This window comes from Aspergillus oryzae, chromosome 6, assembly GCF_000184455.2.
Source record: "Aspergillus oryzae RIB40 DNA, chromosome 6".
NCBI classification, from domain to species: Eukaryota; Fungi; Ascomycota; class Eurotiomycetes; order Eurotiales; family Aspergillaceae; genus Aspergillus; species Aspergillus oryzae.
The window spans coordinates 1,533,969-1,560,027 of NC_036440.1; the positions used below are offsets into that span (position 1 = coordinate 1,533,969).

Consider the following 26,059-nt stretch of genomic DNA (forward strand, 5'->3'; position numbering starts at 1 on the left):
TCTCCGACGACGCCCTTCTTTCGTCACTGTTCATACCCACTGGCCCTTCCTAATATCTTTCCCCCTCTCTCCCTTCCAGTCTATCCTTTACATTTACAACCTCACTCTCTTTCATTCTCCGCCAATACTTTCCGTTCCCTTTCCGATCGCCATCCCGATCCTTTATCAGGCTCAATGCTTCGTATGCCGACCGGTTAATCACGCTCTAGTCTGCGCGCGGGCGGGGATTGCGTTACCGTGACACCCCCCTACTTCCACTGCTACATGCAGGACAATCCCAACGCTCTCTTTCTGCTTTGCCCGGTGCATTCCAGATGGGAAAGACGGACCGACTGAATTCTACGTGGTTGTGACACCTACCTCCGGTCTCCGTGCTTTCCGTATCATATTAAAACTTTAACCCGACCGTTCACCATCATGGCCGAGTACGTTGATGCCACTCCTCCAAGTATGAATTCAGTCGCTAAACCTTGTTAACAGTCTAATTGCTTTCCATACCTACTATTCACGCCATAGCTTCCTCTCCCCATCCACAATGATCCCGCGTACCAACAACCACAAGCGATCTAATTCCTCCGACAACAGGACTCTTTCCCCCGATAGGACCCTCACGAAAGCCAGGTCTGCCAATGACCTTTCTGGAGTCGCAAACGGTAAACCCGTACCAACAGTACGCTCAACAAGTGTTGGGAATTTTCCCGAGAGTGGATTCAGCACCCTAAAAGACCCGAGACTCTTGAGCACTTCAGTAGAGACAGAGCCAACGGAATCATCATTTCATCACCCGGACCTGAGTAACGAGGTTGCTGCTTTGAGCGTGAAGCTGGTCCAAGCAATCAACAACCAAACAACCCTGGACGATACATTGGTTGCCACCCGTCAGGAACTTGAACAAGCTCAGACCAAGATTCGGACTTTAGAGTCGGAGAACGAGAAATATCGGCGGGATATCGACCAGGAAGTCTTTATCAAGAAAGCCGACGTAGACTATGAGATCTTACGGCTAAAGGCTGCATTGGCAGACGAGAAGGCACAGCGTGCCCTTGTCGAGAAGGAGAAGAAGGGTATTGAACAAGAGCTCGAGACGCTTACCGCCGCCCTTTTTGAAGAAGCTAACAAAGTAAGTTATCCGATGGTTGTCCTTCCTTTAAGTATGAGCAAAGAATTAACTTCGTTTACCACAGATGGTAGCTGCCGCTAAGCTTGAGCGTGAGGCAGTAGAGAAGAAAAACGAACAGTTACGTGCTCAAGTAAAAGATACCGAATCTTTAGTTGCGTCGCACCAGGAACAGCTGGCAGAACTCAAGTCTGTTTTGCAGGAGATGAACATTACTAAAGATGACATCGAAGCCGGTACGATTGGCTCTACCGCACCGGCGTCTCCAGCGAAGCAGCAGCAGCAGACTCCAGCAATAATCAAACACAGTGCGGAAACCCCCGTGCTTGCAGAACCAGCCCCCATCCAAGAAGAATTAGTCCCAGGTCCATCTACTAGTTTCCCGCATCTGATCCGGCCTATATGCCGAACAGATATTCATGCATTCGAAGAGTTCAAGGAATTATTCACCTTGTCCAGTGTCTCCAAACCGCCCAGTCGTGCCACGAGTGGATCGTATACCGGCTTAAATGTTATGAGCTTAGCCGCGGGTTTTAGCAGTGGTGGTTTTGGCTCTGCATCGTCGTCACCCGCTAAATCTCAAACTCACTCCCCTAATGGAAGTATCTCCTCACCGCAACCAGCGAATTCGCATATTCCTCTGAAAGAGACACGTTTCTACAAGCGTGTGCTGAACGAAGACATCGAGCCAACGCTCAGGCTTGATGCAGCCCCTGGGATTTCGTGGCTGACACGACGTGCGGTTTTAAGTGGTATCTGTGACGGAAGTCTTGTGGTCGAGCCCATGCCGGCATCAGCGAAGAAATATGAATTTCCTTGCTCGCTCTGTGGTGAGCGCAGAACTGGCCCCGTCAATGAGAGAACCCACCGTTTCCGGACGTCCGACAGTGAGACGGCTCAACGGTACCCCTTGTGTGTTCTCTGCCTCGAGAAGGTTCGTTCTTCCTGCGAGTTCACTGGCTATCTCCGTCTTATCCTTGATTCGCATATCCGCGTTGGCGACACGGAAGACGAAAAGGATGCCTGGGAAGAAACAGTTCGTTTAAGGGAGAGAATGTTCTGGTCACGCATTGGGGGTGGTGTTGTCCCCATTTTCACACAAATTGTTGGCTTGGGAAGCCATTCATGCGCCAATGAGCAGGATCCAGAGCCTGTGGCTGGCGATCACAGCGATGTCTCCGGTGAGGTCAAAGAAGTCCTAACCACGACTAGCAATGATGACGATGAATCGAACGATCACGACCCACGCAGAGCGTCTCTGAGTGAGGATCCTTTTGAGTCTGCTGCTTCAGCATCTCCAGTTAGCAGCACGGCAGTCTCAGCGCCGTATGATGGCAGCGAAGCTCAGAAATATGGCAAAGACGAGGTTTCTGAACAGCCTCTTGAGCAAGCAGAAGCCTGCGTGATTGCCAACTCTGGCAAGCACGAGGACCCGAAAGTCTTGCTGCAGCCTGGTGAATCAGCCATCAGCCAGGCTGCTGTCACCAGCTGCGAAAAAGTTGATGCACAACTTTCGGCAACTGAAAACCAGCAGGGGTAATATCGCCTAGCATACAACGACATATTTTTCCTTCTCCACACGACCCCCATTTACTTTTTCCGTCTATACTACCCTTGATGCCAATTCTCTTCTAACCGATACCTAATTCTTCACTTGCTTTATTTTGACAACTCACAGGACTTTATTGAATTCTGTTGAGACTTGTATTATTATTATTATTGATATTATGTACCTAATGTTTCTTTTCTCTTTGTCCCTTGTTTGTTGTACACTTAAGTTTCTTATTCTCCTTTTCTCCCTGCCCTGATTGTTGTCACTCAGTTTGCCTGATCTGCTTTTGAGCGCCACTAGACCGCAATGGTCACCCTGTGTTTCAAGGATCGAGAGTGATCCAAATGGACAGATTGGGTCCACTTGACATGCTTCATCTTTTTGCTGTTTTATCCTTGCTCGCTGGCGTCTTATTCGGGTGTATCATTTTTTGCGGGTTGCTTTACGGGTGTTGCTTTCATGCGATATACACGGCGATGGAAACGTCCACGGTTCTAATGTACGGGATGATGCAGGGGCATGTAGGCCCATGGTTATATGCACATAAGGTATAGAGGGTCTGATAATACATGCTTTTGAGGTTTCACATATAGTAGCCAGAGTGCAGTCTGGCTGGGGGAGATTACAAGAAACAGAGTTTGTTCTTAAGGCAATGCTTTCAAGATGGCTAGATTAGAGCCTACTAAATACAGACTGTGGGACCAGGTGTTTTTAACTCATACTGAGGAATGGCATTCTGGTATAAATATCTACTGTTGTTGAGTTCCCGCCTGGGAAAATTCGAGCGAGCTTCAATAAACGATCATCAGATATAAGAAGGCAGAAAGGATATTTTACATCTGCTTAGACGTACGTCTCAATAGGATAAGAATGGTTTGAAAGAAGACCGATAACTCCAGATGAAAAACGCCGATGAACGGTCCAATCACCAAAAAACCCAACGGATATTTGATCATTGCCGGTAACGCTCGTGAAGATGTCTGATCTGTTCTTCGATATTCATGTTTTGAGGATTTGGTGGGCCACCGGCAGGACCGACCATCGGCGGTGTAGGTCCTGCGCCAGGGGCATTCTCGAACGCCATGCGCTTCTTTCTCGCTTCTTCTTCCGGATCGGGGGCCCCCGGAAGTACTGTAGAATCGAAGACGTCGCTGCGCTGGCTGGCGAGACGTTTGAGGTTGTTGACCACGTCGGCGGTTGACAGGTTGGTCGTAGCGCTGCGGGATTCGGCCTTGGCGCGTTGCTCTTTCCACCGGGGATCGAGCAATTCAATACGCATGTGTTGATCCAGTTCGGCAACTGGGATTTGTTGGTGACAGTTAGGACAGAGTGCCGTTGCCCCAGACTGGTTGAGACGGCGTGCCTGCGCACGCGGGACATAGTCGGAGCGTATACGCATCGGTTGTTGGCCTGGGGCGGCTTTGGCAGCCGCTTGAGTTGCAGCGGCGCGATCGCGAGCCTCCATTCGCTCGCGGATACGCTGGTCTTCCTCCTGTGCCGCGGCGGCAGCGACTGGGAGGGGTTGGGAGGGCTGTACTTGAGGAGGGAATGCTGGCCCAGCAGGCTGGACGACCGGCTGGGGCATTGGCTCTGGTTGAACCGGGTAGGCGTTATAATAGGTCGGTGCTTCCTCCTCTGTCGGCATGGCTTCTTCAATGCGAAGAGGGTTTAGGGACATCATAGCTTTCTGCTCCAGAGAAGCGGATTGGAGATCATTGAGAGAGGCGGGCGGGGGAAGGTCAACCTGGTCATCGGCTTCTGTGAACAGCACGGTTTCGACAACCACGAAGTCATGCCAGTCAATCTGCGCGTAAGCGATGCGTTCTTGTTCTTCCTCTTCCTCTTTCTTTTGTTTCTGCTGTTCCTGGTATTTCACCCACTCCGCGCGCTTCTTCGCGCGATCTAGAATATGATACTTGTTTTGCACGTTATGCTCCAATTCTGCTAGGCGGGCTTTTTCGGACGTCGCCTGGTCAAGTCCTTCTGATCGCAGCAATATGATATATTGGTCGACCAGTCGTGTGAAAAATTGATAGAGACTATGTTGCGGGCGCAAGAACTCAAACTGGAAATTCCTGGCTTCTCGCTGGGACAAGGCTGTCATGAAGGATTTCCCCCTCTTGGCCACGAATAGAGCCGTAAGCTTAACAACCTCCAGGTCTTGCGCGTTGATTATCGGCATCCGCGCCGAAAAGTGAAACTCTGTTGGCGGTTCGGGACCTGTAGGTTGCTCCGGCTCAGGAGCTACAGCTGGCTCGCCCGGTCGCCCTGCAGACACAGAAGTTCCCCTGCCCTCCTTGATTTCCGTAAGTCGCCACTGATAAAAGCTCGCATAAGGATCGTTTGGGTTGAGGAATGAGAATTTCGGGTTATTGCGTTCCTTCTCGCGTACGCGATCTGACAATGGTTGGTCAATTTTCCGATCCAGGAAAGGCTCCTGGCGCATTTGGCAACTCACCTTCGAAGACGATACCGTTCCTTGCAACATAACCTGCGGTCTTCTCCACGATCGCTGTGCATGCGTAAGTAACGGTTTTCTCAATTGAAAGAACTGAGGTCAAAACGAGTGAAATGAAACTTACCTCGAATATCTTTGGGTGGCAGAACAACACCTTCCGGAGGTTTGCTCACCTCCTCCGGCAAGTTTGGGGTATTTCCATTGCTTGTAGACGCCATGTTCGAGACACAGGTCAAGCCGATGGTGGGTGGGGATGCAAGTGATAACTGGGGTTGGAAAAGCAGCGACAAGCGTTCTTCTTTTGCTTGCCTTACCTCATCTTGGGCGCGGCTACTGGGGCTCTCGCGGCGGTTGGACTAGCCGCGCGCTAGTCGAGTTGAGGTGCTTATTGGTGGGGACTTTGTCTTAGCGAATAATTTCTCGAAATTCTTCTTTTTCTGTTGGAAATAATGCAATTAATTCAATTGCATAATACAACTTGGGTTACTTTCTATTTAAGACCGATTTCCCACACATTGGACAAAGGGTTTTGTGTTAAGCTCTTCTGTTTGAATTAGGGGCTTGTGTTCGTGGGGAATGCCAAACCAGGGCTGCCACCGGGACTACTCTCCGTCGTGACCTTAGCTTCCTTGCTAGTGAACTCCAACCTCAGTCCTTGTCCCCGACGATCTGGCCTTAAACCGGACTACCGCTTTCATTCGTCTCCTAATTTGTCCCACACGTGTTGTCTCCCTCTTCAACGGTCAATGTATCTTTTCTAGTTGTTGTCTTTTCTGTGTTCTGTCATGGCGTATAGTCTGCTAACCTACTACTCTCGTTGATTGATTGTCCTCATTTCTTATTTGGCTTCGTTGCTCGGCGTGGGGTTGTCATAAGCTCCATCTGGAGTCGGAGCCTCCATAGCTCGTGCTTACCCTCTTCGCATATCTGTGATATCTTCGGATGATCTTCGTTCCTTTTTCATCTCTCTGGATACTGTTCCTTTCTTCCGATCTCTAGTCTTTTTTTACCCCCCATTGGCGCCAAAATGTCGCCCAAATCCAAGAACGCCCTGGAGGTCCAGCCTCCAACGAAGTCTACCCGCTCCTCAAGTCGCTCCCCGAGGCCGAAAAACCGCAAGAAGGCACCCGTGGAAACGCTGAATTATGGTTCGGATGGAGTGAAGGACAACAGTATTTTCAGCCTTCCTACTTCCGACTACAAGGCCTTGGTTCTCGTCACCTTGGTCGCTACTGCTGTCCGTCTCTTTAGAATCTATCAGCCGACAAGCGTTGTCTTCGACGAAGTCCAGTATGTCCTAGTACCTCTGTAATCGCGCGAGAGGACCCGCATTGGGCTAATCATTTCACGCACAGTTTTGGTGGTTTTGCGTCAAAATATATCAAGGGCCGCTTTTTCATGGATGTTCACCCGCCACTCGCTAAACTTCTTATTACACTTGCGGGTTGGTTGGCTGGATTCAATGGCGATTTCGATTTCAAGGAAATTGGAAAGGACTATTTGGCAGCAGGAGTCCCATATGTGGCAATGCGAATGCTCCCAGCTATCATGGGTGTGCTTACGGTGTCCTTGATGTTCTTGACATTGAAAGCATCGGGATGTCGCACCACGACTGCCGTGCTAGGTGCTGGTGTGGTGATATTCGGTGGGTTGATCTATTTTTCTCAGTCTGGATACCCACACACGCTAACTACTTAACAGAGAACGCCCTGGTCACCCAGTCTCGTCTGATCCTCTTAGACTCGCCGCTGGTGTTCTTTACTGCACTCACGGCCATGTCATTCACATCTTTCACGAACCAGCAAGAACTAGGCCCATCGCACGCCTTCCGTGGACCCTGGTGGTTTTGGTTAGCTGCTACTGGCCTATGTCTTGGTGCTACTTTAAGTGTTAAATGGGTTGGCCTTTTCACAGTTGCTTGGGTTGGTTCTCTAACCATCATTCAACTGTGGGTTCTTCTTGGGGATACAAATAATGTCACTCCGGTATGTGCTCTGGGTTTCGAGCCTTACCTAGTTCTTGCTAATGTCCTTGTAGCGCTTGTGGTTTAAGCATTTCTTTGCTCGGTTCTTCTGCCTCATCGTCATTCCATTGGGCTTCTACTGTGGAATGTTTGCAATCCATTTCCTGTGTCTGGTAAATCCGGGTGAGGGCGATGGTTTTATGTCGTCTGAGTTCCAGGCTACATTAAACTCGAAGGCGATGCAAGATGTTCCCGCTGACGTTGCTTTCGGCTCCCGTATCACGCTTCGTCACCATAATACGCAGGGTGGCTACCTTCATTCTCACAACCACATGTACCCTACAGGAAGCAAACAACAGCAGATTACACTCTATCCCCACAAGGACGAAAACAACGTCTTCATTGCGGAGAATCAGACTCAACCTCTTGGCCCTGACGGAGAAATCGCGGGTCCTTTTGCCTGGGATAACATTACCGCTGAGTATATTGAAGATGGTGCTATCATTAGATTGAACCACTTGATGACTCAGAGAAGAGTCCATTCACACGACGAGCGCCCCCCCGTGACTGAGGCGGATTGGCAATATGAAGTATCTGCCTATGGGTTCGAGGGGTTCGCTGGTGATGCAAATGATATGTTCCGCGTAGAAATCGTCAAGTCAATGTCAGAGGGCGAAGAAGCCAAGAAGCGCTTGAGGACCATCCAATCCAAATTCAAGTTGGTGCACGTCATGACCGGCTGCGTCCTATTCTCCCACAAAGTCAAACTTCCCGACTGGGGCTGGGAGCAGCAAGAGGTGACTTGCGCGAAGGGAGGCACCTTGCCCAACAGTGTTTGGTACATCGAGTCCAACAGCCACCCAATGCTGCCGGCGGATGCAGAGAAGGTCAATTACCGAAACCCCGGGTTTTTGGGCAAGTTCTGGGAACTCCAGAAGGTGATGTGGACGACCAACGCGGGATTGACGGAGTCCCATGCTTGGGATTCGCGACCCCCGTCGTGGCCAACGCTGCTCCGTGGCATTAATTTCTGGGGCGCTGATCATCGCCAGATCTACCTCCTTGGCAACCCACTTATCTGGTGGTCCTCGACATTGGCAATTGGCATCTACGTACTATTTAAGGGAATCTCCATCCTTCGCTGGCAACGTAATTGTGCGGACTATCGGAACGTTAATTTCAAGAGATTTGACTACGAGGTTGGCACAAGTGTCTTAGGATGGGCCTTCCACTATTTCCCCTTCTACCTCATGGCCCGGCAACTCTTTCTCCATCATTATCTTCCAGCGCTTTACTTTGCCATTATCACCTTGTGTCAAGAATTCGACTTCCTTGCCAACCGTATCCATGCTCTTGGACTAGCATCCAGGCCCGCCATTGGCAAGGCGTTGGCCGGTATTTTCCTCGCACTGAGCATCTTCACTTTCACACTTTATTCTCCTTTGGTCTATGGCAACCCCTGGACTCCAGACGCTTGCCGCAAGGTGAAACTATTGGACACCTGGGATTTCGACTGCAACACTTTCCATACTGACGTAAGTGTTCCGAAATGGCAACCTCCCCGACGAGGCTACTAGGCGTATCGCATCACGACGGCTGACAAGGATACATTAGCTTGGCCAATATGTAACCCACTTTACAAATACCAATGTCGCTATACCAACAACACAGGCACCTCCTCCTGAGGCCCCTGTAGCCCCTCCACCACAGCAAGACCAACAAATCCTCAAGGAAGAAGCGGAAGAAGCGGACGACGCTAATGTTACCCCGGAGCCCCAGCCCCCTCGTGCTAAGGCACGGGTTGAATACCGTGATCAGGATGGCAATATTTTGGACGAGAAGCTTGTTGCCGCCCTTGCCAAGGAGGGCAAAGTATCCTTTGAGACTCGCCATGAGACTCGTACTCGCTTGGAGCATGGCCATGAGGTCGAAATGATCAATGGCCAAGTAGCCCCACCGCATCCAGACGTTGAGGGTCAGAATCCCGAGACTCTTGGAAAGCAGGAACAATCTGCGGATGATGGTCCAGCCTCCGCCGCGGGGGATAGCTCTGCTGCGGAGCCTAATTCTCCCGAAGCAAAGCCCGCCAGTGAAGGGAACGAGGCTACTAACTAACCTCTTGGAGTGAATGGAAACGAGGCATCTTGGATTTTTGCATGCTGCTACCGCGAATTTTCTTCCTTTCCTTGTGTTTCAACAATCGTCAATCTTGACTATCTTCTTCTCCTGTACTTCCTTTCCAGAGACTAATTTTTCTTTATCCCTCTTTGATCTAACGAAATGTGACTTTGTACATGACTACTTCCCACAGGGTCGATGGCCTACCGTATACCACTAATCACCCAGAGGCTCCTGGTTGTAATGCAAAAAAGCAGTCTCCATTTGATTCCCGTCAAGATGTACTATGCACAACGCTTCTCTACTCTTCACAGCAATTTTAGTATACAGCGACCAGTGTTGAGATGCCCCTCAACCAACCCCCTAATAGCCTTCTATGTAGCTGTATGACCATTTAGTAATCCCACTCCTCCTTGCCATACTTGTTGTAGCGCTCATGGAGATCCTGCATGTTATCTTAGTAGTTATTCACTCACGAACATCGCGAAAGCCGGTAGAAAATGGTATCCTGGAGCAAGGTGGGGAAGGAACATACAGCCGGCAGAGTAACGTTGGGCACAATAACGGTGTTCAGAGCGCTGGGGGCGTTTCTGAGAGGCTGGCTCTTGTCACCGTGAGGGTGGTACTGGTACTTGTAGACCTTGCCGTCGTCCTCACGCTCCCAAGGCATGGCGCTGTCGCCAATGCGCACGTTGCTCTCGGAGGTCACGGAGGTGGGCTTCTTGCCGAAGTACCTGTTATGAGGAAAGAATTGTTAGTAATTTGTTTCGCTTCCACGTGCAATTGGGGAATTTTTGCGGCCGGTCGTGGGTTGTAAAGTGGGTGCGGAAAAGGGCGTCTACCATCCAGCAGCAAGGAAAGCACCGGACATCACACCGAGCAGGACCTATATAAAGTTAGAGTTCGACCTCATGAGCCCAATTGACCAAGCCGAAGTTGCGTACGTAAAGCTCAGGGTCACGACGAGGAGCCTTGTCGAGGCTAGCCTCCTCCAACTTGGAGCTGTAGAAACGGCGGGCGGGGGCACGGAAAACAGACTGGCGAGCAAAGGCCTGGCGGGAGGCCATAGCAGCAATTGACGACATTTTGGTGGTTGCGAGGTATAGAAGGTGGTGAGGTAAACCGGAGATCTCTTTAGAGAGGTGGGAGAATGCGTGGGTGTCGGACGATGATGTTGCCGGCGCATCACATCAGGTGACATTTCGTTGGCCCATCAGCTCCCGACGCTTAGTAAGGCCCGGCTAGTCTGTTGGCCCTAACCGGATTAGGATTGGGCAAGTAGGGGATCACATCGAATGCGATAATGCTCGTGCACGCCGTTGGACGGGCGAGGGGTGTCTTTTGCTGTCCCTTCCTTCGACTTTCTAGGACTTGCACAGCATGCAGTTCGCATCGTTGTCGTGATGTAACTGGCTGGTTAGCTGCTTTGCAGTCGATCGCAACTCTATTTAAAGGTTCGTGCTGTTCGGAATCCCTATTGTCGAATCGTATAGGGAGGTTATCTTCGGCGCCGCGTTCTTTGACATCAAAATCGCACACGGCTTACTGACAGTCTGATCTCAGGTTGCTTACATTCTTTAACTTAATCATACTTTCGGCTTTGTTTCGTTTCTTTCCCTTTCGTTGTCGCTGTCGCTCCTTGACCAACTCTTATCCCCGTTCTGATAGTCGCGCACTCAATTACAGCGACCCTTGGATTATAGCACGCTCAATATCCCTCTCCTTCGTCTAGCCACAACATGAAATTCCGTATCAATTGCTAGCATCATAACGACTACTCATCCAAAACATCATGGCATTCTCGTCAACCAACTCAGAAACAAGCGATGCGCCACATCTAGGGCCCACGCAACATGCGCTGGGTATTCCTCGCCCGCCTTCCGTGGGAGGTATCTCGTCTCGAGTAACGGAGGATATAGCTTCTGAAGACGGTGATCAATCGCAATCAAATACCGGAGTCTCCTCGCACGCACAGCACCGGTCACGGCCATCCGTATCTAGTAGGCCTGGTCCTCCCCCTGTGAGGAGTTCTATTATCAGCCAAGCAACAAATCGACCAGGAAGCTCAAATAGCAGACTGAGCCGGAGCCACATTCCTTCATTGACAGCGCAAGGCTTTTTTCGGCCGTTATCTTCTCAGCGACTCCAAGCCCATCGAGGTCGCCCTATGACGAAAGGAACAGAATCATCGGAAGATTGGGTTGATCACGCAAGTCAAAATAGACGCAGTTTAATATCCAACAGTACGCTTGCTCAGAGCTCTATCCCACAGGAGCAAGAAGTTCCTCCGTCCCGAGGCACGGAATTCACAGATCCCATCATCCCTGACCGAAATACATCAAACGCCAGTCCTATCGGTAATACAACAGCGCGAAGTATAGGCGAAAGTGCTAAACTTCTACGCGACAAAGAAAGACATAACCAACCTTCTCAACCTCATCTCAACTTGGGTGTGAGCGCTTCCAGTCAAAACGGTCATGACATATCCCAAAGATCCCCTCTTTCATTCTTATCCCCGCCAAATAGAAACGGCGGCCAAGAGCATCGCGATAGTCGGAATCACGAGCGGCTGTCATCAGCCGGCTCGTCCCCTGGATCTATTGAAAAACAGAGTCGGACGGTAAGCAAGAGCCGTCTAGGCAAGAACTATGAATATTTCCTTGGCAACACTATTTTCTGTGGTGGTGGGAGGTTCCAAAACTCTCGGGACAAGCCCGTCAATGTTGCGACTGGGGTATTAGTAGTTGTGCCATCAGCATTGTTCTTTGGGTTCTCGTAAGATACCTTCCTATATGAGTAGAGCTGCCCAAAAAGTTGACTGCTGACCTTGCGCAGGGCACCTTGGCTTTGGCACAATATTTCACCCGCTATCCCCATATTGTTTGCGTATCTCTTCTATCTATGCTTTTCCTCCTTTTTGCACGCCTCTGTCGTTGACCCTGGGGTAAGAAATGTCTCCATCTTAAGGTACGACGCCTTTATCGCTAATTCCCTTATGTCAGATCATTCCTCGTAATCTTCACTCGATGCCACCACCAGATCCGTCGGATGATCCGCTAGCTATAGGTCCACCAACGAATGACTGGGTGATGGTCAAGTTGGCGACCTCTGAGGTTGCAGCAATGGACGTGCCAGTGAAATTCTGCAAGACCTGCAATATCTGGCGACCTCCGCGTTGCTATCATTGCCGTGTCTGCGACAATTGTATCGAAACACTTGATCATCATTGCGTCTGGCTTAACAACTGTGTCGGCCGTCGCAACTATCGGTATTTTTTCACTTTTGTGGGCTCGTCTACACTCCTCGCCTTGTTTTTGATCGGCGCAAGCCTAGCGCATATCCTCGTATATCGATCACGAGAAGGCATTTCTTTCAACGATGCGATCGATCAGTGGAGGGTGCCTTGGGCTATGGTCCTTTACGGAGCCGTTGCGGCTCCGTATCCAGCCTCCCTCTGGGCCTACCACCTGTTTCTGGTTGGCCGGGGAGAGACTACTAGGGAATATCTAAACTCCCACAAGTTTGCGAAAGCGGACCGTCATCGGCCCTTTACTCAAGGAAATATCCTGAAGAATTGGATATCAGTTTTTGGGCGACCACGACCCCCGACATACATGCAATTCAAGAAGCCATATCACGAGGGTGACCAGCGCTTGAGCATGGTGAAACGGAAATACCTTCCGCGAGACGTTGAAGCTCAAGCAGGCATAGAGATGCAGCATGTCCCTTCTGATCAGCCGCAGGATTGAGGTCAGTAACGATCCTCGCAATTACTCCATGGAGTGCCCACCAGACACTATTTTTATAGATAGGGCTCTTCTTCTACCTTTCTCTGGCATCAGCCATCATTAGTTTCTCTCTTTCTTCTAAGGATACATTCAAATAATAACGGCTTTACGGTCCTTCATTATTCTCTTTCATTTATTTATTTAGGTTTATCTAGCCTCTTCGTGCATGTATGAATAGGCATATCTTCTTCTCTCCCTCCTTCCCATCCCGGTCTTTCAAGGCGATTTATATACACGTCGAACCAAGCGCCTTTGGTTTATTGATTTGTGCTTTCTTCTACACTCTCCTTCTTGTGACTCGGTTCCTTTCTTCTGTCCCCTTCGAGGAATCCTTCTTTGAGGCAATTGTTGGTTTTGACTCTGATATTACGTTATACGAGGGATATTTTGTATGATATCGAAACCCTAAGCTGCAGATAGACTATGAATAATCCATCCAGGTCCAAAATGGCACGTAGTAGATCGCCGAGCATGTAGTCTGGAGGTAGCCATGACAGCTGAGGTAGGCGGCGATGGGAGAGGGCAATATCAGAAATGGGATGGATGGGAAGGGTATAGATTAGTAGTGGCGTATGCTCTGGTCCGAGACCAAACAATTGGACCCCAATCACATTGAGTGTTACTCTTGCTTACCCTCAGGGGGAATTTATGCGTGGGGCCGAACTTCAGTCCTGCTGGCTGTCTCGCTTCCCTTTTGGTTCTGCATTCCGCCGTGCCTGCGATACGGACTTCTTCAACCCTCTCCGCATCTCTCCTTCCTCTTCTTCTCCCCCATTCCCTCTCCATACCACGCCCGTGCCCCTCAAGCCAGCCTTCTCGCCGCCATTTCCCAGTCGGAAGTTGCGCGTCAGAGCCTTCTTCTTTGAGTTTCTAATATGATCCCCAAAGTGTAGGCCCTAACACAGTCAGTCCTGATAAGAGGCAGCCACCTCGACCCCCGTACGTGGGAAATCAGGTCAGCTCAGCCGGATCTCAGCCCCCCTCTTTATTTGACGCATAAGGCCCTCGAAGGCACTATCGATTCGCTCCTCCGGGCGGTTTCCCTCCCCCCTGCAGTCTCAAATACTCACCGCAAATCAATCCCGAGACCCTTGGGATGGAAAGTCAACTTAGATCAGCCGGCGCGCCTCCCGCGACTCCCGCAACCCTTTCAGACCTCAATAAGCACACGCACGAGCCCGCTGACGACACAATGGCCTTTGAGTATTCAGAACAACTCCTCACCCCCGAGAACAGTCGCTCGGAGACTTCCAGCAACAATGAAAACGCGTCTACCGAGGAAAAGCCGCCTGTACGGCGAAGATCTACACGTGTAACACGCGCCTCTTTACGGGGGGAGGCACAACTCGATGGCGACATGGAGATAGATAACCAAGGGACTTTGTCTACGGCTGGCGAAAATAACCCTGTGGTCTCGGGTGAGACTCTAGTCGATAAAGCTGAAGGCGGAAAGAGGTCCCAGGCCTCCCACCTGCGCCACAGCATAGCGGTCATGGAGTCCTGGAGTGAAGCAACACTGGCACAAGGCAATATGGAGACTGAAGGGGACCATCCATTGGCCCCAGATACTCCAGTTTCTAAGTCCTCGCAAGAGCTGCAGGCCAGTGACATGGGCACGTCACTGCAACAACGCACTTTACGGAAGCGCGTAGAGCGGATCCTGACTGAAGAAGGGCACGGCAATAAGGGCAAAGTTACTGTAACGGCTAAAGAAATCAAGTCGCCAGTCAGACGCTCGTCTCGTTTGAGTCTGTTAGAGAAGGCTTCAGACCTTGTTGGCCGGGCTAGCAGCGTTTTGGGAAAACGCTCGCGTGACGTGATGGGAAAGGGTAAAGAACTTGGCCGGCGGGCTAGTTTACGACCTCGAACTACTGCACCCAAGGAGGAACCGACCAAGGCTGCCAGCGAGGCTCCTGCGGCGAAAAAGAGGCGTATTTCTGAAAGCGATCTACCTGTCAAAATCCAGGAAAATGAAGAAGCCGTGCAGGAGGCTCCCAAGCCTGTGGTTCGGTCCAGGACAAAGCGCTGGTTAGCTCATGGATTGTACACAGGCCAGGAACACACAGAGTCTCGGCCCCTGCAGAGTAGGAGCAGAAATGCAAAGCGCAAAAGTCAAGGTCCCACACAACGCAGACTGCTTCCTATGCCGATGTTTGCAGGAGATCGACTCTTGAAGCAGGGAAGAGATTTCCAGCTCCCCTTCGATATCTTTTCTCCGCTCCCTTCTGGTCAGCCCAAACCCAATGAGTGGAGAAAGACAAACAAGAGTATGATTGCCAGCAGAAACTCGCGATGATGGCTAACTTGTGGAATAGATGTCTTTGTCGGGGAAGCATCCAGTATATGGCGAGCAAACAAGCCATTGGAGCTATCCAAGTGCATGTGTGCAGAAGAGACTGGCTGTGACGAGGAATGTCAGAACCGTTACATGTTCTACGAATGTGATGACACCAATTGTGGTGTGGGCCCCGAGTGTGGAAATCGGAATTTCGAGGAACTGAAACAGAGAACCAAGGCTGGCGGAAAATACAATATTGGAGTCGAAGTCATCAAGACGGAAGACCGAGGATACGGTGTTCGTAGCAACCGCACATTCGAGCCTAACCAGGTCATTGTGGAGTACACAGGGGAAATCATAACGCAAGCGGAATGTGAGAAACGAATGAGGACGATTTATAAGAATAACGAGGTATGCATCCTTTGCTCACGCTTTCTCTGGTGGACGGGCGACTTATTGACCGCTATCAGTGCTACTACCTAATGTACTTTGATCAGAACATGATCATCGATGCTACCAGGGGCTCTATCGCTCGTTTCGTAAACCATTCTTGCGAGCCCAACTGTCGGATGGAGAAATGGACAGTCGCGGGGAAGCCGCGTATGGCGCTTTTTGCTGGTGATCGTGGAATAATGACCGGGGACGAACTGACCTATGACTATAATTTTGAGTAAGGGTACCTTACCGTGTAAATCGGGATTGTCGATACTGACCTGTTTCTTGCAGCCCATACTCTCAGAAAAACGTTCAGCAATGCCGGTGTGGATCGGACAGATGCCGCGGTATCCTGGGACCACGGCCGCGGGAGAAAGAGCAACGTTCAAAGGAGAAAGAACTGAGGGCTGAAAACGAGAAGAAATCTAGTTCGAAGAATAACAATGAAAAGGCCAGCATCACCAAGCAGAAGGTATTGAATGGATCGACTTCGCGCGTCAATAAGCGACAGCTTCTTGGTTCGAAGTCCATCAAGTCTGGTGTGAAGAAAGTTGTTTCTAAAGCACGCGCTTCTGCTTCTAAAGCAACTACAGCATCGAGAACTAGCTTGAAAACAACTGTCAGCACAAAAACCTCCAAGACGACAAACAAGAAAGCCACGGCAACTCCAACACGACGGCAGGTGAAGAAAGATAACACCAAATCCAAGAAAGAAGTTAAGCTGCCAAAGGTCAAAACCACAAAGACTAAAGCCAGAGCCCCGGCGAGTGCCAGGAAACCGGCACAGAAAAATAAAACCCAGTCAACGCCATTGACATCTAAACTAAGCCGTCCATCTGAGAAGACTAAAGCGAAAACCCTCCAGGCTGCTAAAGGGACGAACGCTCGCAGACGTACAGTGAAAAAGGAAGATACCAAGCCCAAAAGTCCTACCAAGCGTACTTCTAAAGCCAAAGAGACCAGTCCTCGGGGGAAGGCAGCAAGCAAGGCTGCCAAGAACACCAAGGCATAATCAATTTTGGGCTCGTTGGCTACATAGGAATACCTCAGGTGACTTCATCCTGGGCCGATCTACTGTGTGAATACTGCTTCTTCCGCGGCTATCTTTTTCTTCTAACTTCTTGGGGAGCTTGCTCCATCTTCTTTCTTTCTTTTTTCCTTTTTTTTTTTTTTTTTTTTTTTTCCCTATCCCTTTTTTTATTGACAATCCCTGCTAGTTCTTCCCCTCCTGATGATAAGTTACCCTTGTATTTTGGCCTAATGTTTTATTTTTGCTTCCACTATTCACCTTTTGCGTCGTCATCGATCGACTTTGGGTCCGACGTTGGTTTGATCTGACGGCAATCTGTCTTTCTTCTTGTGTCCAATACTCCTGTTCACTGGTTTTGATGTTGCTGTGTTACGAGACCTGAATTGCAGAGGCGATGTTATTGTTGTAATGTTACTTCCTTCCTGGCTGGATAGTCGATGGGATATAAGTTCAGTTGTCTAGTTTGATGTTGTCTATCACTAGCTGGTTTATTTAACTGAATGAACTTTTACTTTGCTAATGAGATCGTCAATCCCTGTGGCATTGTGGTGGAGAGCTCGATATGCAAGTGCATGTTATACTAGAATATATATTTATAACTTGGTAGACCCAACCTACCAGTCATGTTCAACAGCCCATCCGACGACTTGTGACTAGTTTACAATCACTTGAACGTCGGAACCATTACTAACTTACACAAGGCATTAAATGGCATGATTTGTTTTCAATCGCTTCTTGGCCTCCGCGATATACGACTCTTCGCGGGAGCGGGAGGGGTGTGTTTTATACGAGGTTATGATTTATGAATACTCTTATGATACAACATGTGATGGATCCAAATATGCCTGGTCCTAAAGTCCAAATCCCCATTCCGGCATATATTTATTTGTAACACCGTACACCGATTTACGCCTCGTCAAACAAGATCTCAGTTGAATCAACAGACCCTATACCTCCCCCCCCCAGCAAATACTATACTATGTGCAGATTAGTTTGATGGGTTTTGAACAGTGTCAGGTCCCGGTGGTGCTGGTTCTCCTGCCTCCCCTGCTTTTGGCTGCGCTTCTATTTCCTCCTTCTTTTCAAGCTCAGGGTTCAGGTCAGATATCGGAGAGAAATTGGGTGCAGTGAAATCGTGGGTTTCACTGGTCTCACTGGTCTCAATGGGTCTAGGCCGGGCATCTTCTGTACCGGTTGGTGCAGGTGGAGTTGCAGCCTGGGGTGGCTGGGGTTCAGCCGGTTGCTGTGGCGGCGCAGGTTCATCCTCCTGGAGAGGCTGTGTCGTCTCTGGTTGAGAAACACCGGCTCCCTCGCCTACTTGTTCTATTGCCGGCTTCACCGGTGCTTCCAGGAAGGGTTGCGCTACTTCTTGCTCCGTAGGCTGTGGAAACTGCTCGATAGGCGTTTCTTGCGGTGGTTCTGGGAGTGGTGCTGCAGGTGGTTCTGAATTACTAGCAGGAGCAGGTTCTATGTCCTCTGCTGAGCTCTGTTGTGAAATCGGTTCTGGTTGTGCTTCAGGTTGTTGTGCTCCTTGGGGCTCTCCAAGTGGTTCTTCTACCTGCACTGGGGCCGGCTCCTCCGCTTTCGGCTCAGTCTGTTCCATGGCAGGCTCGGCCGGCTGCTCGACCGGCTGCTCGACGGAAGTTTGCGTGAATTCTTGAGTGGCAGGCTCTATTGATGGTTCTATTGGTGTCTCTGCTGGGGGCTGTGTATGTTCCTTAGGGAGTTCTGCGGCTTGCTCTGCGCTGTTTCCAGTAGCAATCTCAGGGACTTGGTTGGGTGGTTGGTCAGCCACCGGCTCAATGGGCTCGGTAGGTTGTGGCGCTGGTGTTTGCAAGGATGGCTCAGTTGACGGGTCCATGGTGTCAACATCTATCTCCATGGATCCAGGTTGCTGGGTAGTCTCTGTACTGGGATGGCCGGCGTTATGGTCAGATAGAGCCTCTGTTTGCTCACCGAACTGAGCTTCACTGCCTTTCTCTACGCCCGGAGCATGCCCTAAACTTGCTTCTAAACTGTCCAGGAGACTGGATTCATTGTTCCCCATAATATCACCGGCTGGCTGGGCGGCGAAGGCTGGCTCGGGATGCGAAGCTGGCTCTGACTGAGGAATTTGTTCCGATTGGGAAGCTTGTTCTGGTTCGGCGGCTTGCTCTAACTTAGGCGTGTTTTCTAACTGATGGGTCGGTTGTGGATGGTGAGTTTGTCCTGGCTGGGTAGTCTGTTGTGGCTGGAGTGCCTGCTCTGGCTGAGGAGCATGTTCTGGTGGCGGCATCTCTGGAAGGCTAGCCGGGGGTTTCAATTTCACATTCTCGTCCTCGACACCTGCTTGGACTACCAAGTCAGTCTGTTCCATCGGAGGAACTTCCAATGGTTTCTCAGTCGGATCTTCACTCTTCACGACTGGGAATGGGTCCGGTGCAGTGACCCGCGGGATGTCTTGAGGTTGTGCAGGGACTGCAGCCATGGTTGTCTCAGTCTGTGTTTCAATGACCTGTGGGGTTGCCTGCTGTTGAGTACTCGGTGTTGTTTGGGTTAAGGGTGCAGCATTGGTATCGACACCGGGTAAATCTGGGTTGACATCGGTCATCTCCACATCCTCAGCAGGTGTCAGTTCTTGGGTTGGCTTTGTGGGAGGAACAGTAGAGCTTGGTAGATCGGTACTTGGCTGGATAGACTGGAAGGGCTGTTGTGGTGCGAGTGGCATGGTGGGTACTGCAGGTGGTTGCGGGAATGCTTGCGCAGATGAATCTGAGGCGACAGCTGGAGGGTTTGGAGCTGGCGGTTGTGAAGCAACCACGGATTCCGTAGCGGGTGCAGTAGAAGTAGGAACCGGTTCCGCCACAGGTCCAGAAGCTGGATCATTTGTCGGTTCTGCACTAGGCTGGTGAAGCGGAGTCTCTGGTGTCTTAGCATCTAGCATTGACTCATCGCCCTCGTCGCTTTCCTCGCCCTCCTCACCGTCGTCTTCTTCTTCATCCTGGCCATTCTGGTCGACTGACATCTGCGACCTATCCGCATCCTCTTTACCATAACCTGGTTCGGCGATGCCATCGACCGCTCCAGTGCCGGCTCCATGTACGGCATTTGCATCTGCTCCCTCACCAGGAGCAAACATGACCTTCTTCCTCCTTCCTTTCCCGAAGCCCTTCGCCTTACGTTTAGGAGGTGGGGGGCGCCTCTTCGGAGGAGTCATGACAGCCGCTGAGGCTGGATCTGCCACAACTACGCCTTCTGCATTGACCACGCCGACACCTTCAATAACTGTACCAGGAGCAGGAGCCTCGGGTGTAACGATTGTTTCACTGTTTTCTGGTACGAGTTGAGAGTCGTCGGTGATTTCTCCTTCAATCTTATGCCCTTCCGGGACCCAGGCCTCGTAGATAGAGATGTTTCCACTTGTCGGGTCAACTTTCTTGAAGCGGGTCCTCCTCATTGGCGCAGACCCATTTTCAGCGCCATTGGCACCAGAGGTCGTGGCACCGTATAATGACGGCAAGCCCGGTCGTCTCTTAGCAAGAAATTCGACCTCCGAGTTCTCCAAGTGCCTGGGGACCGTGGTCCACTTGCGCGTGACAAAGCTACGCTCCGCAGTCTGCAAGGTCGGCTGTTCTTCCACATCTGTAACCTCCTTTTCTTCGTCCTCTGCATCTTTTGTGGCTTTGCGAATATATATGCACCCCGCACGGGCCGCACGGAGGAGCGCTCTACTCATGGGGGTTAATAAATGACTGTCTTTGGGCATTGGGTGTTCTGGAATCGTTTGCTTTCCGCCGGGACCTTCTACAAATGATTCTTGTCCGTCAAGCTTGGGGGTTTGGGAGACGGTCTGTAGCTGGCGCGTCCATCGTCGAACCGGAAGTCCTTCGAAGACATCGTGGTCGATCTGGCCGGTTCTAGTGCGGTTGGCGCCATCGCCGAATTGACGACCGGAGCGTGAAGATCTGAACTATGGGATTGTCAGTAAGCCAATAACCCTTAATATGTAGTTTCCGTCCTTGTTGCATATGAGGAAGATTCGGGTAGCCGATAGCGATGTCACCGCGGAGAAACCTACAGTAGGTGGCATGATGAACAGGGGTTTTGCGATCTTCCCTTCGCAACCCGAGAGAGAATGAATATGCCAAATACCTCAGTACCGCTAACTATGCGGCCGAAGCAAAGAGGCGTGACTAATGGAAGAGATCGTTGGCTAATGAGCGCAACTTGGGGGATTGTCGGGGTCTCTGTCGCGATGCGATGGAGTCGCGGGAAAAGGAACGATATCATCACGTGATCACAACTACAGTACACTCACATTGGCAACATCTCTACATTATAATCTGCAGGTAGGATGAGGGAAGAATCGGCGTTCTGAAGATAAGAGACTGCGCTACCTACAATGTAACTGTTTCATTAATAATACAAGAAACACCTCAAGTCTATTGGATTCGATCACATCATCATCTGTCCCCATCGGATTGGAAAATCAAGTCTCTTCCCGAACCTCCTGTGGTGTCAACCGCTTATTCATTCGTGATCTTTTGGTTTCAATTAATCCCAACTGTGGCGTAGATTAGTATGTCTGTAACACGAGAGCTTCACACTCATCTTACCCAGTATCTTTCTGACGAACAATATCCCCTTCCTTTCCAGTTTGCTTTCCCTGTAGAAGTCAATGAGCTCCATGTCCGGTGGGCTACTGGTGATGCATCAATGGGCTCTACTAACCGTCTTCTGACCTTCAACAACCAGCTTGTCCATTTGATAGAACTGACTGATGACGGTTTGTCTCTAAAATATATGTCAGCGATCCCGGAGTAGAAAGCCGTATTGCAAGAACCGGTGGGGTATCAGAACGTGGTTGCAAGATATCCATTACTGACCTTCATCATCCGCAAGTTCTGTAAACCATCCTGGATCAACTCTTGTATCCTCCTGTCTTCCGTCTCGCGTTGGTGTTCACGGAAAGCATCCCTCGTCCGCCGGCGAGCGTACTCGCGGAAGTTATAATTGGAGAACTGAGACGACTGACGGAGCAAGGAGCGAAACTATACCCAAATTCAATCGAGGGTCAGTCCAATCCCACCACAACAGGGGAATATTTCTAGAGTACATACCAAGGATCGCACCTGGAAGGCAGTGTCACGCTGTAATGCCGGTACAGACATGATGACTAGCTTTATAGCGCTAAGAGTAGAGAAAAAATCACAACAACTAAGATGTACGTAGAACAACAGTAGCGAGCAGAGAAAAGAAAATCGCAAGCTCAACAGGATAGTGTTCGGTAGAACCTAAGAACGTATTTGTCTTCGGCTTTCGCGCTTCAAGCTGCTAACCCGGACGTTTAAAACTCGGGGTTTTAAATAGTGAAGAAAATCGATTGTCAATCACAGTACGATCGACCAAGAATTTATCGGGACAAGGATAACAGAAAGGCAATATCAATTCCAAGAAGTTATTCACAAGGTGTTAGAGCACCATGAACACCGCAACCGGATGTGGCGTTGAGAGGAAAGTCACACTTTCCGCGGGAAATGAAGGTCGGATAGCACCTCTTCAGGGCTTGGAGAGTACAGTCGTACCACCAGACGGATATGAGGAAATCAGGAGTCACTTCCTGATATGGGAGGTCGATAAGTGGTAGAGGTGATGAATGACTTGTTCGCGGGAAATTCTTTTGGTTTTCTCGGAGGCGCGATGACGGAGTTATCGGACTCCTCGGCCGACCCCCATAAATTTGGAGAAGTCCACTCGGAGATCATCCAAAGCTTCCCTTTCGTGTACTTGGCAACCTCGCGCCAGTTACTGTCAAACAGGGCCCTTTCCGGTCCCTATCTCATCTTGTTTCCTTAATGGCGCAAATTCCCACCCCTCCTGCATCTCGCCATGGCTCAGAATCACCCGGCATTGAGTACAAACAGCCTCCAGTAGTTGACCCCTCAGACTTGTTGCAGTCACTGGACACTCTTCTAGAACGGTATCTCCATCTCCTAGATCGTCATCAGAAATTACAGGCCGAACTCGCCACAACTCTATCTTCGGTACAGCAACGTTGGAAGCACAAGTCTCAAAGGACAGATCGCTAATACAAGACTAGGGGTTTCTCTCACTCGCTCAAGCCAACTACACCTGTCCCCCAGGCCGGAGATATGGAGCAGACTACTACGATGAACGTATGAAAGCAACAAGAAAGGTGTAAGTTGGAGCTGTGTCTTGCACCGTTTGTGTCGGTTTTTAGGGCATCCAACGCTAATGAACGAGGCGTCATCAGGGACCTAGAACCCCCTACATCCACTAAGAATGTCGAGGCATCCAGTGTGGATGAGTCGTCTGATGAATCTACTAAGCGCGGCGACTATAAGCGCATCTTCACTATTAAACCAGCTACAAGTGATAGTGCAGAGGAGCCGTCTGAGTTGACTAAAGGAGAGAATCAATCTCACTCGAGTGACGCGTTCACGTCGGAATGTGAGGTTCCTGAGGAGTGTGACCCTAAGGCCGAAGATTCCACAACTTCATCGGGTAACCCTGGGGCGCAAGAGCCGACAGAGACAAAGCCTAGATCTTCAGAGAAGACGCTCCGTTCTTCCGACCCCATTAGATGGTACGGAATCTTGGTGTCACCTTTTCTTCGTAGTGCTCAGAAGTCTTTCACGGAGGCTGTGGGGGGGCCCTTGCCTGAGCTGGCGAGTGTGGTGGTCGAGATGCAGGCTGTGGAAAAGGAGGTGAAAAGTGTGCGCAAGAAGATAGACCAAGCATGATTGTGAATGTGTCTCATAATAAATATATATATGTACTAATGTATGTCTGTATGCATGTATATGTATGTGTATGTGTACGTGTATAAACCCTGGAAGCTTTAAGTAAGGAATGCAGAAGAGGTGCAATGCATTTAGCATAGAACGGTAACCAAGTCAACTTAATGCAATTTAATAGGTTTGCTCATAGTTCAACTGCACCGAATTTGGTCAAGTGGTCATTATTGTTAGATGTTCACAAAGCGTCCGGCGGTCCACCACGTGCTTTTATTTTGTATGTATGGGTGTACTTAGACATTGAGCATGTCTAAAAAAAAAAAAAAAAAAAAAAAAAAAAAAAAAAAAAAAAAAAAAAAAAGATGGGAATGCTACAACCTCGGCATTTGCGGTCGTTTAACTGTGTGGTCCTTCTCAGAAGCACAGGCCATGGTCAAGTGGAGAGGTGGAATCTGTGCAATCAATTTTCTTCAATAGTGGCTCGATATTTAATCTATCAATTACTATAGTTAGGATCAATACATATGTTTAAAAGCAATGGAGATGGATGTAAGGATATAAATAAATAAACAATGTTATGTGCGTGGGTATACTCCGGCAGTTCAATACAGTCCGTTTAAAACATGCAGTACCTGAAGGCAAAGACCACTGCAGGCACGGGATGATAGATTACTGTAATTATTACTCCGTAGTACTCCGTACTGTAGCTCGAGATCGTATGTATCATCCCCTATCCAACGCCTTCGGATTCTGCATCCTGCATGCATCTACTTAGTACTTCGAAAGTACTTTCCTCATTGGCGCTTTTCAGTATAATTTTATCAGTGGCTCCATGTGGTTGATGGCTTGGTGTCTCACTTCAACCCTTGCAGGTTTTAATTAATACGATTCCCCCACTAACGAGTTAACGAACGAGCTAACAAATAGTTAGTCGATAGTTAAACTTCATGAAGCGAATGATGAAGAAGAAGTTGATTCGGCTAAAAGTCCCCTCCTTTGTAACGTCCCATCGGAGATATTCTGGAAGCTGAGTTGCTTCTTTCATTTTACCTTTATACTACACTTCTCTCAGTTGTCGATCGCTACTTTTGTCCAGCCGACTATTTCCAAGCCTTGGATCGATCAACGTTTTGACGGATCTCTCGGCGACTGCCGTTTGTCCCAGCCTTCGCTTCCAATGCCCATTGGACCATGCACACGGGAAACATGGTTTCATGTTGAAATCGCAGAGTGGCACCTCTTCCTCAACTTGAGACGTACCGTCGACCGCTAACGACCTTGGAGGTCTCCACCGGGCCAATGGGGCCTGAGAACGGCCGCAGACCCAATAATCCAGTCACTTCGCTTCCAAAAGTTGTTCCTATCCCAAAACTCGTCGAGCCAATCCGCGGTCCTCGTCTATGGTACAACTCTAAACCTGATGTTGCAGCGATTCATGGAACTCCATCAACAATTCGGCACCAAAATTCATCGCAAACAAAGAAATATCCAACAGTAAACTGGCTCGATGGGACCTGTCTTTCTTTTCGCCCTCTGAAGTGTTACACGCAGTATGGGGATGGTCATACATGAACAAGGACTAGCAACTGCATATTGCCTGTTTGGTCAATTGATCCTTTGTCGCACTTGCGACGCTATCAAATGACCCTTTCGTGTCCGCTCCCACGCTACGTGCTCCACTTGATTTTGGCATGGACCGGGTCCCAAAACAATCCACGCCTCTCATCCTGTGCCCATGCATACTTCCGTAGCGCGGAAAAGGAAGTAACAACGCCCGATTTTGATTTAGATCCTTGGGGTGCTGGAAAACCCTGATTCTTATTACTCATTCCTGCGACGTACTTTCTTTCTCTATACGCATCTGGAGGCTGTTTCCTGCCTTCTCTACATTCTTCTCCTTTTATATTTTCCCAGCAAGGGCTAGAAGCTCTTTGTGTTTTCTTTTCTTTTCGCGACCCCTGTTATTGCATTCGTAAGTCTACCAGCATCAACGCATGGTTTACGCGATGGGGCTAACACCTATTTTTGCCTGCGCCTTCAGGGGTTTTTCGAACAGTCAAATGTTTCATTAAGACAGCACACTGGTCTTGTTGGATACAATGACTTTCTGATTTGAAGACTTTGCCCCTTATCATTCATTTCTTACACTAGGTGTTCTAGTCATGGTACACTTCTCTCTCATATACAATCCTTAGGATATTTCGAACTATGTCTTTGCTGACTCCGTACCATATTCACCGCAGCAACGGCATTGAGTGCCCTTGCGATTCTTTTATCAGCACATTCCTTTCTCTCAAACTTGAGCACAAGGTCCTCAAGTGCCATTCGCTTTTTGCGCATTTCAGTGTAGTCAACAGCTACTGCTGCAGGAAACATTTGAAATCAACTTTTCAATCTTGCCAACCTTATCTTCACTCATTAATCTTGTCCTTGACAGACGTGTCGAGCTGGCTTCCAATTATCACAGACAGACAGGAATATACTAACGGTGCCACATCGGTGATTTCTTATGATTCAACAAAAGCTGGTATCTTACGGTAACACATCGTGACTGTTGTCAACTCTCCATTATCTGATCATCGC

General features: G+C 49.6%; 8 protein-coding genes across 8 annotated transcripts; 5 read left to right on the top strand and 3 right to left on the bottom strand.

The window, feature by feature from the left end:
* Positions 1-314: 314 nt before the first annotated feature.
* Positions 315-2,657, top strand: AO090020000107 (guanine nucleotide exchange factor SEC2; the record flags this gene model as incomplete). Its single annotated transcript, XM_023238158.1, has 3 exons — positions 315-346; positions 481-1,120; positions 1,185-2,657. 3 exons carry the CDS (start codon positions 315-317, stop codon positions 2,655-2,657), a joined length of 2,145 nt encoding a protein of 714 aa, XP_023092699.1.
* Positions 2,658-3,621: 964 nt separating this feature from the next.
* AO090020000106 (putative pre-mRNA splicing factor) lies at positions 3,622-5,345 on the bottom strand (the record flags this gene model as incomplete). Its single annotated transcript, XM_001824421.3, has 3 exons — positions 3,622-5,066; positions 5,128-5,181; positions 5,252-5,345. The coding sequence occupies 3 exons, from the start codon at positions 5,343-5,345 to the stop codon at positions 3,622-3,624; spliced, it is 1,593 nt and encodes a 530-aa protein (XP_001824473.1).
* An 809-nt stretch (positions 5,346-6,154) lies between these two features.
* On the top strand, positions 6,155-9,205 carry pmt1 (protein mannosyltransferase 1; the record flags this gene model as incomplete). The annotated part of the gene is made up of 6 exons (XM_023238159.1): positions 6,155-6,417; positions 6,483-6,772; positions 6,829-7,112; positions 7,165-8,625; positions 8,822-9,065; positions 9,168-9,205. The coding sequence occupies 6 exons, from the start codon at positions 6,155-6,157 to the stop codon at positions 9,203-9,205; spliced, it is 2,580 nt and encodes an 859-aa protein (XP_023092698.1).
* A 1,795-nt stretch (positions 9,206-11,000) lies between these two features.
* erf2 (palmitoyltransferase ERF2) lies at positions 11,001-12,957 on the top strand (the record flags this gene model as incomplete). The annotated part of the gene is made up of 3 exons (XM_001824419.3): positions 11,001-11,983; positions 12,044-12,152; positions 12,211-12,957. 3 exons carry the CDS (start codon positions 11,001-11,003, stop codon positions 12,955-12,957), a joined length of 1,839 nt encoding a protein of 612 aa, XP_001824471.1.
* Positions 12,958-14,188: 1,231 nt separating this feature from the next.
* AO090020000101 (putative histone-lysine N-methyltransferase (Ash1)) lies at positions 14,189-15,757 on the top strand (the record flags this gene model as incomplete). Its single annotated transcript, XM_023238160.1, has 2 exons — positions 14,189-15,263; positions 15,312-15,757. The coding sequence occupies 2 exons, from the start codon at positions 14,189-14,191 to the stop codon at positions 15,755-15,757; spliced, it is 1,521 nt and encodes a 506-aa protein (XP_023092697.1).
* A 149-nt stretch (positions 15,758-15,906) lies between these two features.
* Positions 15,907-16,721, top strand: AO090020000100 (uncharacterized protein; the record flags this gene model as incomplete). The annotated part of the gene is made up of 2 exons (XM_023238161.1): positions 15,907-15,944; positions 16,001-16,721. 2 exons carry the CDS (start codon positions 15,907-15,909, stop codon positions 16,719-16,721), a joined length of 759 nt encoding a protein of 252 aa, XP_023092696.1.
* Positions 16,722-17,727: 1,006 nt separating this feature from the next.
* Positions 17,728-20,454, bottom strand: AO090020000099 (uncharacterized protein; the record flags this gene model as incomplete). Its single annotated transcript, XM_001824416.3, has 1 exon — positions 17,728-20,454. The coding sequence occupies one exon, from the start codon at positions 20,452-20,454 to the stop codon at positions 17,728-17,730; it is 2,727 nt and encodes a 908-aa protein (XP_001824468.3).
* Positions 20,455-24,745: 4,291 nt separating this feature from the next.
* Positions 24,746-25,852, bottom strand: AO090020000097 (uncharacterized protein; the record flags this gene model as incomplete). Its single annotated transcript, XM_023238162.1, has 3 exons — positions 24,746-24,836; positions 25,319-25,434; positions 25,706-25,852. The coding sequence occupies 3 exons, from the start codon at positions 25,850-25,852 to the stop codon at positions 24,746-24,748; spliced, it is 354 nt and encodes a 117-aa protein (XP_023092695.1).
* Between the last annotated feature and the right edge of the window lie 207 nt (positions 25,853-26,059).